This window comes from Tachypleus tridentatus, chromosome 8 (assembly GCF_004210375.1).
Source record: "Tachypleus tridentatus isolate NWPU-2018 chromosome 8, ASM421037v1, whole genome shotgun sequence".
In the NCBI taxonomy this organism is placed as follows: domain Eukaryota; kingdom Metazoa; phylum Arthropoda; class Merostomata; order Xiphosura; family Limulidae; genus Tachypleus; species Tachypleus tridentatus.
In genome coordinates this window covers 56,375,951-56,395,241 of record NC_134832.1, presented here as the reverse complement: position 1 = coordinate 56,395,241, position 19,291 = coordinate 56,375,951, and the positions used below count along the sequence as shown (strand labels likewise).

Here is a 19,291-nt window from a genome sequence, read left to right as displayed (position 1 = left end):
TCTTTAACTCGAATGTTTGTTTTTATTTTTGAATTTCCTAGCGTGTTAAGGCGTTTGACTCGTAATCCGAGAGTCGCGGATTCGAATCCCAGTCGCACCAAACATGCTCGCCCTTTCAGCCGTGGGGGCGTTATATTGTGACGGTCAATCCCACTATTCGTTGGTAAAAGAGTAGCCCAAGAGTTGACGGTGGGTGGTGATGACTAGCTGCCTTCCCTCTGGTCTTACACTGCTAAATTAGGGACGGCTAGCGCAGATAGCCCTCGTGTAGCTTTGCGCGAAATTAAAAAACAAAACAAAAAACAACAGTCGTTCGTTCCTTAAAATAAAATTAAATACAAATAAATCATAGTACATGTAATTTATTTCACTTGGAGCGGCAAGGATGACCGCTTCGGCAGTATTATATGATTTCCAGTCCTAAAGATTTCTCAATTTAGATTTGTAGTGAAATCATTATTTATTACTTCCACATGCAAAAATACTCTGCAAAAATTGAACTACGTTTTTATGTATAGTTTTTTGCTACCTATAGGTTTTCTGTACTCTAAACTGGCCCGGCATGGCCAGGTAATTAAGACATTCGACCCGTAGTTTGTGAGTTGCGGGTTCCAATTCTCGTCACATCAAACATGCTTGCCATTTCAGCTTCGGGGGTTTTATAATGTGACGGTGGGTGGTGATGACTAGCTGCCTTCCATCTAGTCTTTCACTGCTAACTTAGGGACGGCTAGCAGAGATAACACTCGTGTAGTTTTACGCGAAATTCAAAACAGACTGTACTCTAAATATTGCTTCCACGGGCCCACATTATGCTTATCAAAACCAGGTTTAAAAAAAAACAGGTGTGTAAAATGTATTTTTATTCTGAAGCGACATAGTTCAATACACTGTCATTTTCATTTCTTAACTGATTTACCTGAACACCAAAACTTGTATCTTGGATTTGATTATTCATGTGTTATTATTATATTATTCAGATTTTACTAAGAAGGTCATAAAGTTATCCTCCGCTTTACTAGTAAAAGTGTTAATACCTATATCAGCCGTCCTGAGATATATTTTTATTTCATGTGGGTTTCTCGTCATAATGAATTATTCAGATTTACTACATAGTGGATTTTCTATTCGATCCTACCACATCGAATGGATTTCACTAATAGCAATAAATTTGAAATGGTATATATATATGTACTATTATAAACAGTATATTATAAGCAAATAATATACAGTTGTAAGCTATTTATATTTATAAAACATATTCACACATCTGAGTTTATTATGGTATAGAAAAATATATTGACAGTAATTTCACCTCCATTTATTGAGAAGAGGCGTAGATGGCGCTGTCGTAGTCATTAGTTGGACTATTGCAGATTTATGTTTAAGTTTAAAATTATTTTTGAGAAACATTTTTACTATTAGGTATGTATGTTTAAGATGTTGTTTAAAAAGCCACTTGCATATATTTCTCTATTGATTATATATTATTTCAAATTTCATTCAAACGTATAGGTTCTATACTGTTTAAAACATTGATTACTTGGTGTACTTAAGTTAATGTAAGCCTATTGTTCGTTTAAGCCAAAGAGTGTAAAAAATTAAAATTATGTCGTTACGTATTGTGAATCTAATAAAAGGTCACCTTAAGTTAAGGCGTAACTTTATTCACGATCTAACGATTTCCTAGAAATCGATCGTTGAGTAATTTTGCTAACTGCGAGAATGTACAACAAATATTTTTGGTTTGTTGTAAAGTTTCAGATAACTGTGCATATAAAGTAATGTATTTAGTGTTAATGTGTGTAGTAAATATAAAGTTTGGTTTAAATTTTCAAAGTCGAAAAAGAGTGCTATTGTTGATAAGGCCTTATTAACAACAAAATATTAGAAAAAAAGTGGTCATTTTTTTTGCCTATATATATATTGTTGTCCCAGCGGTGAACATTTTCGTACTGTTTAATGATGAAGAACGTTACTGAGTCTTTCATAATTTCCATACGTCAAAACATAAAACGAAACAAAATAAAAACGTTGGTTATAAAAAGCAGTTCTGTCAAACATTTCGACAATGGCATCAACCAACTAATGGGACACTAGTTAGAATTTTTCTCTCGTTTATGTGTGTATATATATATATATATATGCCTGTTTAACTTTATTTCTCTGCGTGGCTTTCATCTCTACAGAAATATTGATACAAGAGAGAACACAAGATATATTAACTTCAGCCAAAGCAAATTATGTTGCACATTTGATGTGTGTACTCTTTATATTTTATGTATATACATAATTCATTTATTATGGTCTTAAGAAATTAATACAAGACAAAACAAAACATGAAAATCTCAGAGTCATTAACTTGAAATCAATGGTGCCAGCTCATTTTTTAACTTTGGAATAATAAAAGAGAAAGTTCAAGCATATTCTTGGTTGGGGTAAGGGTAACACATTCCACACATTTTTAGCTAAGTAGGTGTTCATGTAGTTTGTACCATTACCAACTTCCATCATATTTTGAGATGAACTATGTGACCCAGTTCTCTGTGATGGATAACCAGCATACATCTTTGATCAGTTGTTAGGATAGCACTGCAGTCTGCATAGCGAGACAAAGGTTTTATAAACAGTGTAGAATAGAACTAAGTTTTTGCCAGTGATATAGCACACGGTGAAACTGGAACCAGTAATGTGAACCAAACCTTACTTCTGTTTTGTTAACACCAAGAATTAAATGTGGCCAAAGTATACAATGTTTTATTTCAAAATTGTATAGAGCTGTCTAGAAATTGTCATTTCATAAGAAATCATTGGGTTGAAAGTGAACCCAATGAATAATGATGAACCATTTCCAGTAAACCACCAAATCTGATACAGTACCACTTTGGTTCATAGCTTATGTAAAATGACTGCTGAACTTCCTACTGTAGAGGTTAAATGTATATTTATTTTATTTGTACAACTCTGTTATGGAATTTCAGTAGGTAATAAAGCTCCCTAGTACCAAAATTGTTTTGCTTTCTTTAGCGTAAATATACACGTGTTGAACATATAATGGCTCGTTACATTCCAATATTTTCAAACTACATTTATTTATTTACCTATTACCATCTGTCATGGATAATGCTTTAAAAAAGTGATTACCTTATCAGAAGTCTATATACTAGCTGATATACCTGTTAAACAAATGAGGAAGACACTGGGACCAATGTATTACAAAGTTTGTTTGAGACCTGCCAAAAAGTATAGTTGTGAAAAGATGCAAAGCTGGATAGTATGCAAAAACAAGAAATATTGGGGTGAATTTTGCTCTTACATATTACATACAGAAACATAAGTTGTATATGAAAAAACAAGAGATTAATCTATTACCTATAAGTAGAGTTGGGCTGTTAGTGGAGTTTACTCATTGATTAATAGATAGTCCCATTAATCAAATATATTTGAACCCAAAGATATATTTGATTAATCAAGTAGTGCAGTGTTCCTCACACTATTGTACTATTAACTACTAGGAGAAAAAGTGTGGTGAGTGGTCCTAGTGTATTACTTTTCTAGTAAGAAGCAGTTAAAAAAAAAAGATTCCCATGACAGACAGGGTGCAGATAGCATGTTGTGTAGTTCTGCACTGAAAAACAAGGTTGCTGGTGAGTGCTGCTACCTAGTCAGTGATGTTGAGAAAACCCACTTGTAGAGAAAAATATATATGTAAAAATGGCTTGTTTGGGTTGAGAAAATTTTTTATGCAGAGGAGCGAACAACATTTCAACCTTCTTTGGTGAACCTGACGATGACCGAAGAAGGTCGAAACATTATTTGCTCCTCTACGTAAAAAAATTTTTCAACCCAAACGAGCCATATTTACATACATAGTGCTGCTACCTAGTTGCCTTTCCCATAGACAGCACGTCAAAATTAGTCAGTGGCTGGTATCTTTTATAGCTTTGCCATAACAAATACGGGACAAGCACGTGCGGTGGCAATAGAGACCCTTGAATTTTGAGCTCCCTCATCTGATATACGGAAGCTGGGAAAAGAAATATCAGGCTCAAATTGGGCAGAATGCAGATACTTTATTATGTAGCTTTCTGCTTAACAATAAACAAACATAATAACATTTTGATTGCATGGAAATTCAAATTCTATGTCTTTGGACTTGCACTGCTAGGAATTGGGTTTTGATACCCCTGGTGGGCAGAACACATACAGCCCTTTAAACAGCTATTTTCTTAACAACAAAGTATGGTGAGCCGATTATTTTTGTGTCAGTTGGAATTTTTATAAATCCATTATTGGAATAACCAAAAACAAATTTGTACCCTCCACCCATCCCCAATTCAACATTGTACTGAAGAGTTTGGTTATATTTTGCACAATATTGAATTTAATCTTAGTGTTAATGTTTTCTTGAGTGTAAATTAAAAATACCTACATATTCTAAAGTTTTGCATGGCTGTTAATTTTTCAGATAATGTCTTTTAAATGGATTGTTAAATATTTTTCAGAAATGCAGTATTCTAATATTATGGAAGGTTTTATATAATTTTGCAAAATTACAGTTGTAATTTAGAATCTATATTTAAACAATAGTAAACAGGTCAATATAGACACTATTTATTTCAGGTGACAGCAGTAAGAATGTGAAGACTGTAAAATAGAGCTCAGATATTGTTTCAGACAGTTGTTTCATTCTGATGATATTGTGACTTTATCTCAAAGACACTTCAATTACAAATACATGCATACAAAGTTTCTAAATTTTTAAACCAGTGTTTATCATTATGCAGAAACAAATTATCGTATAACACTATGTAACAAAATGTTTACTTTTTGTTCCTGGACAGAAAGTGTTATTTCCCAATTGCTTATGCCTAAAGTAAATGGAAAAGACTTATTTTTCTCTTGAAACTTTGCTTTTGTTACCTGGGAGCGTATAAAGAAAAGGTTATGGGAGACTATATTTGGGGCTGATACGTGAAAGTGATTTACATTACAGTCGCAAATCTCGAAAAAACTACTCACTTCTAAACATTTTTGTATAACTTTAGTATAAATACATGTACATCTTGATTCATATGTTGTTTTATTCAGACCTTATGTAAATGAAAATGTGCAAATTTGCCCATTTTTACATAGAAAGCAGGTTAATTTCTAAATTTCATTATCCAGGTTACAAAAGCAAAGTTTGAAGGGAATATTGACCATTTTCTGTACTTTTACAACATAAACAATTAAGAAATAACACATACTATCCAGGAACAAAGTTTGTGTTACATAGTATAATATTCAGTATGTCCTGAAGAACAATTATTTTGTAAATCTGAAAGGCTTAAGACTTTAAAACAGAATTCTTAGAAATTGTAATAAGTACTGAATGTGATAATTTACTTGTTTTTTACACATTTGCTACATTAGGATATATCTGAGGGTGGTCAGTCATGGACTTTCAGCATAGGCCTGGAGGAAAAACGGGGTCAGGAGGTGTAGCCTCGTGGTCTGAAACTAATCGAGACAGACGAGAACGTCTTCGTCAGTTGGCTTTGGAGACAATTGACCTGAATAAAGATCCATACTTCATGAAAAACCATTTAGGTAAATTCTTTTAAAGTTGTTTTGGAAAAAATAGTATATTTTAAAACAAAAAATACTCGGGTTGTTTTTCATCTACTGACAGAAATTGTATGAAACAATATTTTGTTCCATTTTTCACCGTGGCCATACAACAAATAGAAAGAGTTATAGAGTAAATTTTATCAAGATGCATTAGTTCCAAAATATGTTCTTCAAGTAACAGTTTCAGGGATCTCATCATGATTTAGCAAGTACCGGTTTGTAGCACTGGAACTCTATATTTTATATGGGTGATTTTTCGGTGAACTTCTGTTTTAAATTGGTTATTGGTTCTTGTAATTTTGAGGTAAAGAAATACTATTTGATTGCTTTCTTCCTGTTCACATGTGAAGTTAATATTGGGATGTATAGAGTTAATGTGATTGAAAAAATTAAGTGTGTGTTCTGTAGATCTGAATCCCACAACCGTGTCATCTACATATCTGTACCAGTATAGTGGTGTATGTAATGCTGTGTTAATTGCTTGTGTTTCAACTTGTGTCATAAAAATATTGGCTAGAACTGGTGATACTGGGTTGCCCATGCTTAGGCCATTTGTTTGTTTATAGTTGTGGTTGTTGAACATGAAGTTTGTCTTTATCGTGGTGAATTCTATGAGGATTGCTAATTGGTTGCTGGGAATGAATGTAGTTGGGTTAGGGTCTCGGATATAGAGTTCTAAGGCTATCTTGCAGGCTTGAGTGGTTGGAACTTCTGTAAAGAGGGATATAACATCAAAACTGGCCATTAAGGCTTTATGATTAAGTTGATTTAGATTAGACTTGAAATTAAAAGAGTCTTTGATGAATGAGCTGGCTGATGTTACATATTTGGAGAATGCCCATGCTATGTATTTACCAAGATTATAATTAAACAATTCATATGTGGACATTATTGGTTGTAATGGACAATCTGATTTATGAGGTTTGGGGATGCCGTATATTTGTGGTGTGTGTGAGTCGGTTTTACGTAGGTAGGAATAAAGTGTTTGTGAAATTGTGTTGGCTTTTTTCATTTTTGGTAGTAATTTGTTTAGTTGCGTCTCGTGTGTCTTTGTTGGATTTGTGTGTATTGGTTTAAATTTGTTCGTGTCTGATAGGATGTTCTTCATTTTTTGGATGTATTCATTCATGTTCATTATGACTATAACGTTACCTTTATCTGCTTTTAGAATTTTTATTTTTTTTGTCTTGCTTTAGGTTTTTAGCTTTCTTTCTTTGTGAACCTGACGATGACCGAAGAAGGTCGAAACGTTGTTCGCTCTTCTGTGTAAAATATTTTCTCAACCCAAACGAGCCGTTTTTGCATATATATTTATCTACAAGTGGGTTTTCTCGACATCACTGATCATGACCAATTAGTTGGTTAGGTTGAGCAAATATTAAAGGATTGTTAGGGAAAACTGGAATGTGTATTAACAGAAACTTTCTTAATAACCATTGCTGTTAACCCTTTTGGCATGGTTGGCGACCACAGTCGACTTGAAGGCTCAGCAGGGCAGGCGACCTTCCTTTATTCCTGTTATTCTTATGTATTAAATTTAACATATATAGTATTGAGTACAATCATTGAATATTTCAGGGACTTTTGTTGAGTTATTGCTGAGATATCATGGTTTTGGTATTGATACCATAATTAGTTGAAGTATCAAAAATATTCAGTGCCATGCCAAACACTAAAAGTTGTTATTCAGTGCCAAAAGGGTTTAAGAAAAGGAGTAGAGCACAGCATTGTTACAGAAAATCCAGTTATCTGACTTTACTACACTTCTAATAATTCAAATTTATTGTTAGCAGTAATTGTTTGTGGATTTCATGTGATAAAAATGGAAAAACTTCTGATAGTGTGTTATAGATAGGTAACAAATACTTCAGCAAAAGAAATTCAATTCGAGAAAAACAAAATATGGCGTCTACTATTTGACAATAAAACTGTTGATGTTACTAGATGACATGAAATGAAAATGGTGCATCAGATGAAATTTGAAGTTTTAGAAAAAAGAATATTTAAAAAGTAGCAATATAAACAAATCAAACTACAACTGTTTTGGAACTTTTTGTAGCAATATAAACAAATCAAATTACAACTGTTTTGGAACTTTTTGTAGCAATATAAACAAATCAAATTACAAATGTTTTGGAACATTTTGTAGCAATATAAACAAATCAAACTACAAATGTTTTGGAACATTTTGTAGCAATATAAACAAATGAAGCTACAACTGTTTTGGAACTTTTTGTAGCAATATAAACAAATCAAACTACAACTGTTTTGGAACTTTTTGTAGCAATATAAACAAATCAAACTACAACTGTTTTGGAACTTTTTGTAGCAATATAAACAAATCAAACTACAACTGTTTTGGAACTTTTTGTAGCAATATAAACAAATCAAACTACAACTGTTTTGGAACTTTTTGTAGCAATATAAACAAATCAAACTACAACTGTTTTGGAACTTTTTGTAGCAATATAAACAAATCAAACTACAACTGTTTTGGAACATTTTGTAGCAATATAAACAAATCAAACTACAACTGTTTTGGAACATTTTGTAGCAATATAAACAAATCAAACTACAACTGTTTTGGAACTTTTTGTAGCAATATAAACAAATCAAACTACAACTGTTTTGGAACATTTTGTAGCAATATAAACAAATCAAACTACAACTGTTTTGGAACATTTTGTAGCAATATAAACAAATCAAACTACAACTGTTTTGGAACTTTTTGTAGCAATATAAACAAATCAAACTACAACTGTTTTGGAACTTTTGTAGCAATATAAACAAATCAAACTACAACTGTTTTGGAACATTTTGTAGCAATATAAACAAATCAAACTACAACTGTTTTGGAACATTTTGTAGCAATATAAACAAATCAAACTACAACTGTTTTGGAACTTTTGTAGCAATATAAACAAATCAAACTACAACTGTTTTGGAACTTTTGTAGCAATATAAACAAATCAAACTACAACTGTTTTGGAACTTTTGTAGCAATATAAACAAATCAAACTACAACTGTTTTGGAACTTTTTGTAGCAATATAAACAAATCAAACTACAAATGTTTTGGAACATTTTGTAGCAATATAAACAAATGAAGCTACAACTGTTTTGGAACTTTTTGTAGCAATATAAACAAATCAAACTACAAATGTTTTGGAACTTTTGTAGCAATATAAACAAATCAAACTACAACTGTTTTGGAACTTTTGTAGCAATATAAACAAATCAAACTACAACTGTTTTGGAACTTTTGTAGCAATATAAACAAATCAAACTACAACTGTTTTGGAACTTTTTGTAGCAATATAAACAAATCAAACTACAAATGTTTTGGAACATTTTGTAGCAATATAAACAAATGAAGCTACAACTGTTTTGGAACTTTTTGTAGCAATATAAACAAATCAAACTACAACTGTTTTGGAACTTTTGTAGCAATATAAACAAATCAAACTACAACTGTTTTGGAACTTTTGTAGCAATATAAACAAATCAAACTACAACTGTTTTGGAACTTTTTGTAGCAATATAAACAAATCAAACTACAACTGTTTTGGAACTTTTTGTAGCAATATAAACAAATCAAACTGCAACTGTTTTGGAACTTTTTGTAGCAATATAAACAAATCAAACTACAAATGTTTTGGAACTTTTTGTAGCAATATAAACAAATCAAACTACAACTGTTTTGGAACTTTTTGTAGCAATATAAACAAATCAAACTACAAATGTTTTGGAACTTTTTGTAGCAATATAAACAAATCAAACTACAAATGTTTTGGAACTTTTTGTAGCAATATAAACAAATCAAACTACAAATGTTTTGGAACTTTTTGTAGCAATATAAACAAACAAAACTACAACTGTTTTGGAACTTTTTGTAGCAATATAAACAAATCAAACTACAACTGTTTTGGAACTTTTTGTAGCAATATAAACAAATCAAACTACAACTGTTTTGGAACTTTTTGTAGCAATATAATGAAACAGGAGACTTGTGTAATTGGTTACATGTAGTTACTGTTATCAGTGCACATCCAGTAAATACTGATCAACACAGTTAAATAAACAAGATATTCAGCACTTGTTATTTTCTTTCAGGAAATAAAAAAATAATGTTAATTTGCTGTAATTTTTTAAATTTATCTAATTTTAAAGCACACTTCTAGAATGTTTTTCAATGGTGAAGGCTCACTTTCTTTCGACAAAAAGAATCTATGGATATTACTGATAAGAAAATAACATACTATTTATATTATAGGTTAAAATACTCATAGTTTTAAAAAACAATTATGTAGTATAGTAGAAGATTTTTAAAAATTTATTGTCTCATTTTTTTAATTATGCATTTTATTCTGATATATAAAATATGGGATATGTATCACAGAAGTTGTTGAGCATGATATGGTGTGTTGGAATTCTCAGATAACTTGTGTTTTTGTTAGACCAATATCAAGGATATAATATAATACCAATATCAATCCTTTGAAAATTTCATAATTTTGAATGCGCTAACTTTCCCACAGTTTTTTGTTTGGTGTATGATTCTATGAAGGCTTAGCATGGCCAGGTGGGTTAAGGCATTTGACCAATTTTCATTTAGTTCTTAGAACGAACCTTACTACATCTATAATGTTTGTAATTCTTTTATCTGTCTTGTGGTGTTACATGAAATCATTTTTTCTTTCCACAGTGTATTTGGACGGTTTCTATCTTTTTCCTTTGCTCTTTTGTTGGCCCAGCATGGCCAGGTGGATAAGGTACTCGACTCGTGATCTTAGGGTCGCGGGTTCAAATCCCTATCACACCAAACATGCTCGCCCTTTCAGCCATGGGTGCATTATAATGTGGTGGTCAATCCCACTATTCGTTGGTAAAAGAGTAGCCCAAGAGTTGGCGGTGGGTGGTGATGACTAGCTGCCTTCCCTCTAGTCTTACACTGCTAAATTAGGGATGACTGGCACAGATAGCCCTCGAGTAGCTTTGTGTGTAATTCGAAAAAAAACAACAAAAAAACAAACAATTCCACAAGTGGAATGTGATCTTGTAAATTAATTTTTTTCCACTTCAAAGTTTTAATTATTCATTTATTCTAACATATCTGTACAAAATAACACCTTCCATGTGCTCAGAGTTTGAAAATTAAGATCAATGAATTATATACGTTACTAATATACAAGTGTAGTAATTTTTAAGTACATTTTCAGTGCATATTTACTAATGTTTAAGCTGCCTTTTGCAGTAACCTCCACTGTTTGGAGATTTCGAGTAATTTTACCATGTGAAACTATGTTTGCTTGGTGTAAAACTACCCAAGACCAGTAATTATAAACTCGCAAGTGAAGTTTACAATCATTTTGCTGGATACATTGTTTGGCCTATAAACATTTGCTAAGTGTGTCACACATAGGCATTTTCTGCACCATTCAACTACAGTATGTTAGACCACTGAATAACGGGGAGAAATATACAGATAATGGTGCAGAATAGAGCAATTTTGCTAATGGGTTTTGCTTCAGAATTATTTCATAAAAATAAAAACGTACATTTATTACACTGTAATTTTAATTCTGTTTCATTGTGTATTGAAAATATCTACGAGCTTGAAAAGACCATTTTATGATTAAAAGTCGTAAAGGTTAATGTTTTTTAAGATAATTTTTGCAAATTGAATGAGAGGCTGGTGTGATATTATTTCTAACTGTGGCGTTTTATCTACTAATACGCTAACTAATCAGCTGCTGAAGGTATAATTTATTATAATAAAAAGTAAGAAACTGTATAAATGCTATGTGACTGCACTGCTGGAAACATTGTTTTGTCAAACCACGTGGACTGCTTTTCTTGAAGGGATCCACCAAACTGTTATGCTAAGCCTACTTTGAAGCAGGCTATAAAAGCAACACTTGATATTTATCATAATTTTGGGGTGTTGTTGCACTTCATGTTAGTTTGTAATAGTAGTCACGGTTGTTTTTTTATATAGATAAAACTATCTCATTATGTATGTTCAAATGCGTTGAAGATGTTATAGCATTATTTTAAAAAATGGACGATTTTCTTTTTAATTTTTGAATAAAAATTTGCAGAGGGTGTGCACAATATTTTTATAATTATTCCTGGAGAGACAACATATTTTTTTAATATTAAAACAACAGGATTTTTCTTTCCAATAGTATTTTACTATTATAAGAAATATATAATTTACCAAAAATGAATCATTATAACTGATTTCAAAGCATAGCTACAGAAATACATGAAAGACATCATTAATTATGTCATTATTACTTTTTATACACAGATTGAATTTTGTCCCAAACAAAGAATGTTCACAGTTGTATGATTTAAACAAAACTCTGAAGGTTACTGAGTGACTAACAAACACAAGTGCCTATCTCATTGTATAAACTATTTCATATTAGAAATACATATTTGGCTAACTAAATACCACATTTTGTGGTGCACATGTTTTGCACAAATATTAAAAGTCTATAGGCAAGGGAAGGGCCCTAGCTTCCCAAGCCCCCCTGTATAAGAAATACCACAGTGGTTTTTGAAAACATAATTTCTAACAATGCATATATATTTTTTGATATTCTTGTGTCTTTCTTTGCTTTAATATAATCCACTAGAAAATATTTGTAGCCTGAAGGTGTTTAGCTTCTTTATTTTCCAGTCTAGTTTTAGCAATGTTGGACTCTCACATGTGCTACAGAAAAGTTGATATGTAAACTAGATATTAACTAACAAAAAACATGAAGTAATGAAGTTACTCAATAGACTCAAATTTATTGATACATATAGCAGGTATCTTTCCTAATCTTGTGGAAAACAAATTTCCATGTACAGTTAATAACATGACATGGAAACACCTTACTCCACATAAATACTTAATGCCATAACACTTGAAAACTGAATTGAGTTAAACTGAAGAAATATTGGAACTGGAAATAGATCACTTTCCTTCCTCGTGATGTTCCTACACAGACCAAGCTGTTAATCACATAATTAATGTAATGAAGTACTGCTGGTTTTCCATTTTTTTGTGTTTCACATGCAATATTGTAATATAGTAATTTCAAAACTGGTTAATGTTTGTGATTAACACAACATGCAGGTGAAGGAACATGTATAGTTTTTTTTTTTTATTGTAAGTTGTCCTTGTGCGAATATTTGCACATGTATTTTAAGTGGTGGGTGCTGATGAATGGTGTCCAGCCCCCATAGTGGGTAAAGAACCTCCCCCCTGAAATCTCAGTATGACTCCTTAATTTGATAAAAACAAATTACCCAAAATCATTTGGAGAAAATGAAATACACCCAGTATATTGTAAGCTGTAAATAAAATTATTATTTTTTTTAAGTTACAGATCTCCATTAATGTTGACATGTACTGTTACACCACTACATTTGCCATTTCAGAAAGTTTTGGAATGAATATTGTTCCACAAAATATTAGCAGTAACAATTCAGATAAAATATTTTCTAAGCTCATCCTCCACATTCCTACACTCAATTACACAACCACCTTTAAACATCTAGTCAGCTATCAGTCAGTTACCTCTTTCTTTCTTTGTGAACGTGACAATAACCGAAGAAGGTTGAAATGTTGTTTGCTCCTCTGCATAGTGCTTTCTCTATCCATACCAGCCGTTTTTACATAACGTTTTTTCTTAGTTTGGTTTACATTTTGCAGATGCCCTTTATAGGAATGCAGTAAATATTTAATTTTTATATAATGTGATATTTACTGAATGAAAAACAGCCTCTACCTGAAACATTGCACTAAATGAAATGAAATAAAGGTTTTTATTTAGATGTATCAATATATCCTTTATCTAAATTATTTTAGATAATGTGGAGTTCTTTAACTACTATAATCCTCTGTATAGCTCTGGAATGACCGAGGAAATTAAAATAAAAGTGTATTACTGCTAGTCTGTTTGTTCTTGCCGTCAGTTCTATTTGTGAGTAATTACTTACCATAAAACCCTTTTGTGGGCACCACTGGTGTTGGTTAGAGTGTTGAACAAAATGTGGTATAGCTGAATGTTAGTACACACAATAGGCACTGCCAGTCATAGGAAGTTCCCTTCAAATTTATTTATTAGATTACATAAAAATACAGCATGTAGTTCCCATGTATAAATATTTGTCTGCATGTAAGTATGCTGTGTATGGTTGTTATATCAAGTTTACATATACAGCTTAAATCATTACTCGTAACAGAAATGTCTTTAAAGTCTAAATATTGGAAAGAATTGTGAGAATCTTGGATGAATTTTTTTTTTAAATAAAGAAAAATACCAATTACCAGCTATAACTTACTTTACTTACAACATGTTTGATAAATCTATATTCTAAAGTAAATACAGTAAAATATGAAAAAATAGAACCCACAAAGATTATACTGGTATCTTACTATATATATTAACATTATTTCATTTTTTTAAATATTTAATGCAAGGTTTGAAAGTAATCTCTTTGTTTTATTTTTAAGGATCATATGAATGTAAACTTTGTTTGACACTCCACAATAATGAAGGAAGCTACCTAACTCACACTCAAGGAAAAAAACATCAGGCTAATCTAGCTCGCAGAGCTGCCAAAGAAGCTAAGGATTCTCCCGCCCAGCCAGCACCGGCTAAACCAAGAGTTGACATAAAGAAGTTTGTTAAAATTGGTCGGCCAGGCTATCGGGTGACTAAACAACGAGAACCTGAAACAGGACAACAGAGTCTTTTATTTCAGATTGATTATCCAGAAATTTCTGAAATTGTTATTCCAAGACATCGATTCATGTCGGCATACGAGCAGAAAATTGAACCTCCAGATAAGAAATGGCAGTATCTGCTGTTTGCAGCTGAACCATACGAAACCATTGCCTTCAAGGTTCCCAGTCGTGAAGTAGACAAGTCTGAAGGAAAGTTCTGGACGATGTGGAACCGAGAAACTAAACAGTTTTTTTTGCAGTGTAGTTTTAAGATAGACATCAAAAGCAAACCATTTTCTCTACTATCAACAAATGTTCCACTGACAGCAAACACAAATCTTCCACCTCCACCGCCACCTCTTATTCCTCCCCCACCTCCACGCCCTCCTGGTCCACCCCCTCTTCCTCCTCCACCTCCACCTCCTTCTATGGTACCAACTAACTTTGATAGTGCTCCTCCTTTACCTCCACCACCTGGCCCTTCTCCTCAGTAATGGGTTTATCTGAATTATACCCTTTACCTCCACCACCTGGCCCTTCTCCTCAGTAATGGGTTTATCTGAATTATACCCTTTACCTCCACCACCAGGCCCTTCTCCTCAGTAATGGGTTTATCTGAATTATACCCTTTACCTCCACCACCTGGCCCTTCTCCTCAGTAATGGGTTTATCTGAATTATACCCTTTACCTCCACCACCTGTCCTTTCTCCTCAGTAATGGGTTTATCTGAATTATACCCTTTACCTCCACCACCTGTCCTTTCTCCTCAGTAATGGGTTTATCTGAATTATACCCTTTACCTCCACCACCTGTCCTTTCTCCTCAGTAATGGGTTTATCTGAATTATACCCTTTACCTCCACCACCTGGCCCTTCTCCTCAGTAATGGGTTTATCTGAATTATACCCTTTACCTCCACCACCAGGCCCTTCTCCTCAGTAATGGGTTTATCTGAATTATACCCTTTACCTCCACCACCTGGCCCTTCTCCTCAGTAATGGGTTTATCTGAATTATACCCTTTACCTCCACCACCAGGCCCTTCTCCTCAGTAATGGGTTTATCTGAATTATACCCTTTACCTCCACCACCTGGCCCTTCTCCTCAGTAATGGGTTTATCTGAATTATACCCTTTACCTCCACCACCAGGCCCTTCTCCTCAGTAATGGGTTTATCTGAATTATACCCTTTACCTCCACCACCTGTCCTTTCTCCTCAGTAATGGGTTTATCTGAATTATACCCTTTACCTCCACCACCTGTCCTTTCTCCTCAGTAATGGGTTTATCTGAATTATACCCTTTATCTCCACCACCTGGCCCTTCTCCTCAGTAATGGGTTTATCTGAATTGTACCCTTTACCTCCACCACCTGGCCCTTCTCCTCAGTAATGGGTTTATCTGAATTATACCCTTTACCTCCACCACCTGGCCCTTCTCCTCAGTAATGGGTTTATCTGAATTATACCCTTTACCTCCACCACCTGGCCCTTCTCCTCAGTAATGGGTTTATCTGAATTATACCCTTTACCTCCACCACCTGGCCCTTCTCCTCAGTAATGGGTTTATATGAATTATACCCTTTACCTCCACCACCTGGCCCTTCTCCTCAGTAATGGTTTATCTGAATTATACCCTTTACCTCCACCACCTGTCCTTTCTCCTCAGTAATGGGTTTATCTGAATTATACCCTTTACCTCCACCACCTGGCCCTTCTCCTCAGTAATGGGTTTATCTGAATTATACCCTTTACCTCCACCACCTGTCCTTTCTCCTCAGTAATGGGTTTATCTGAATTGTACCCTTTACCTCCACCACCTGGCCCTTCTCCTCAGTAATGGGTTTATCTGAATTGTACCCTTTACCTCCACCACCTGGCCCTTCTCCTCAGTAATGGGTTTATCTGAATTATACCCTTTACCTCCACCACCTGGCCCTTCTCCTCAGTAATGGGTTTATCTGAATTATACCCTTTACCTCCACCACCTGGCCCTTCTCCTCAGTAATGGGTTTATATGAATTATACCCTTTACCTCCACCACCTGGCCCTTCTCCTCAGTAATGGGTTTATCTGAATTATACCCTTTACCTCCACCACCTGTCCTTTCTCCTCAGTAATGGGTTTATTTGAATTATACCCTTTACCTCCACCACCTGGCCCTTCTCCTCAGTAATGGGTTTATATGAATTATACCCTTTACCTCCACCACCAGGCCCTTCTCCTCAGTAATGGGTTTATCTGAATTATACCCTTTACCTCCACCACCTGGCTCTTCTCCTCAGTAATGGGTTTATTTGAATTATACCCTTTACCTCCACCACCTGGCCCTTCTCCTCAGTAATGGGTTTATCTGAATTATTCCCTTTACCTCCACCACCTGGCCCTTCTCCTCAGTAATGGGTTTATCTGAATTATTCCCTTTACCTCCACCACCTGGCCCTTTTCCTTACTAATGAGTTTCTGTGGATTAAGTGTACTTTATTGTTAAAAGACTACAGTTGTTTAAGCTCAATAAATGCAATTATTCTTTCACGTAAATTCAAACATAAATAATAAGTTTACTTGAGCTAATTCTCTGTAATGTTTAAGGGTTACTTTAATGTGTGTGCATAATGTGAAAACCATTTTCTTTATTAATGGGGATTTTCCCTTCATTATCAATAAAAAAGTGAACAAATCAGAGAATTGTTTGTCTTTACTGATCAGGTACAAAAACAAAATAATCAGCTAAAATTCATCTACTCGTCTGGCGATTAGAGCTGTTAGGACAACAATAAGTGTCTTTATTAATGCAGTTTTACAGTGAATATATATATATATATGCCTGTTGTAAAGTTGTTGGATACAGTGTTGGCTTGTAAAAGAAAATTGCATCTTAAATGTAAACCTTTGAAAAAATTTGTATCCTGAAACAGAAGTAAAAGAACACGAATACAGCTTGAGAGAGATTCCAAATTCGTACTGATATATCGCCCCTCGCCAGTACAGTGGTAAGTCTACAGGTTTACAACGCTAAAATTAGGGTTTCGATTCCCCTCTGTGGGCTCAGGAGATAGCCTGATGTGGCTTTACTATAAGAAAACACACACACAAACTTATAAATCATTAGATTGAGTAGAAATATAATGATCATATGTAAGTTTTTAACTTGATAATTGTTAAATATTTTATCGAATTTCCGATGAAAATTACACGTGTACTTTAGTTTTGAGAAAGGCTAATATTGACAAATTGAAATTTGTTGTACAGGGTGGCCCGTAAGTCCCTACCCATCCATATATCTTATGTATCCAGTGTATCTATGTGCTGTCCATCATTCTCGCTGCATAATATTATGTAACGCCATGTTCTGCGAGACATTAAGTGTAAATTGGCTTACATAGGCCATATTTCCCTGAAAAAAAGAAACAAATTTATAATACATGCGTAATTGAATATAACATTATAACATATGGATGGATAGGGACTTACGAGCTACACTGTAGATAAAATAGTTTTAATGAAATTAAAAATGGTCATATTTGAAATAATGCTCAAATTACCAAATGATAAAACGGTTGTATGCAAATATGAAAACATTGAGCCTTCTTAGGTTACATATTTTTAGATGTTACGAATATGTTTTAAATGTCTTTTCACAAAGTAATTTTAGAATCAATTGTACCTTTGGAGAGTGAACAGGTTTCGCATTTTTTTGATTTCAAAATACCTAATGTTATGTGGAACATGGTCTTTATCAAAACTGTTCAAAAAAATTTTTCGTATCAAACTATTCACCCCTTTCCTGTAAAAATGTGATTTTCATAGTGGCACTTGTTTAATTTGAATATTCCATCCATATTTTTTTTTCAGTCTGTTTATGAGTGATTATTTTCATGTGCGTCAGTATTACTTAATATTGATATTATTATTATTATAATAATCATTATCATTAGGCCGTTTTGCAATGTTACCAGTTGGTTATTTGGAGTTTAGGCCTGTCAACTGTCAGTCGTTGGGGCTAACAACGTGTTGAGACTCCTCGCTGTTACTAAGGGTGTGCGCGGTATTTGATTGGTTGTTTATTCAGCCTTTTATCTTAGAGGGACCAATGCTGGAAAGATGTTTAAGTTTTGTTGGGATATTTCGCCTTTTGCAAATACTATTTATATGAATTTTCCTCTATATACACCACTTTTCTCCAAACGTTATGGGACTATAATTTCTTGACAAAGCAATTTTTTAATCTCAAGGCCTATTCGACCTTTAAGATACGTAATCAGTGCAATAACTTTAAATGTTAGGACTACAATTATTTAATAAAAAAAAACATTTTGACATGTAATACAAAGTTTGTAGAGAGGCGAAGTATTTGCTAACATACACCGTATCAATATAATAATTTCAGTGATGTCGAGAAACCCACTTGTTGAGAAATTTATATGCAAAAACGGCTCGTTTGGGTTGAGAAAATATTTTACATAGAAGAGCGAACAACGTTTCGACCTTCTATGTAAAATATTTTCTCAACCCAAACGAGCCGTTTTTGCATATAAATATAATTTGTTGAACGAGCTGTAAATATCGTAGAGTGCATATCGTGTGCTTAACCTCGTTTTTAGTTATTTTTCGTGTTACTACTAGCTTTTCGTTTATTAAGTATGTTAATACCTTGGTTCGAAAAATTTAGAACTGGCTGAAACAAATGAAGAACTGTGATTAAAAGAAACAGTTACAATAAAAACGTTTATTCGTGAGGAAAACTAACATTATATATGGGATTACGTAGTTTCTATTAAAATTTGCTTATTCGTATAAAAAGTAAGTAAATAAAACAACACTTCCATGAGAATAAAGGTTAACAGACAGAAAAAAGTCAAAACATTTATTTAGGTTCCAAAAACGACGGTTTGTTGATGCACTCAAATGGTTGTGGTTTTCTCTTTTTCACATGCTTGAATATTTTTTTCTTTTT

The 19,291-nt window shown here is 33.4% G+C and overlaps 1 protein-coding gene across 1 annotated transcript; it reads left to right on the top strand.

The window, feature by feature from the left end:
• The first annotated feature begins 1,310 nt into the window (after positions 1-1,310).
• Positions 1,311-17,016, top strand: Sf3a2 (splicing factor 3a subunit 2). Its single transcript, XM_076448938.1, has 3 exons — positions 1,311-1,425; positions 5,416-5,592; positions 14,125-17,016. The coding sequence occupies exons 2-3, from the start codon at positions 5,439-5,441 to the stop codon at positions 14,829-14,831; spliced, it is 861 nt and encodes a 286-aa protein (XP_076305053.1). The 5' UTR covers positions 1,311-1,425; positions 5,416-5,438; the 3' UTR covers positions 14,832-17,016.
• The last annotated feature ends 2,275 nt before the right edge of the window (positions 17,017-19,291 follow it).

Bases quoted from the DNA above. Each gene is read 5' to 3' on its own strand.
- Sf3a2 (XM_076448938.1), top strand. From the start codon at position 5,439: ATGGACTTTCAGCATAGGCCTGGAGGAAAAACGGGGTCAGGAGGTGTA. The intron at 5,593-14,124 runs GTAAATTCTTTT...TTTATTTTTAAG, and splicing joins CTTCATGAAAAACCATTTAG to GATCATATGAATGTAAACTT.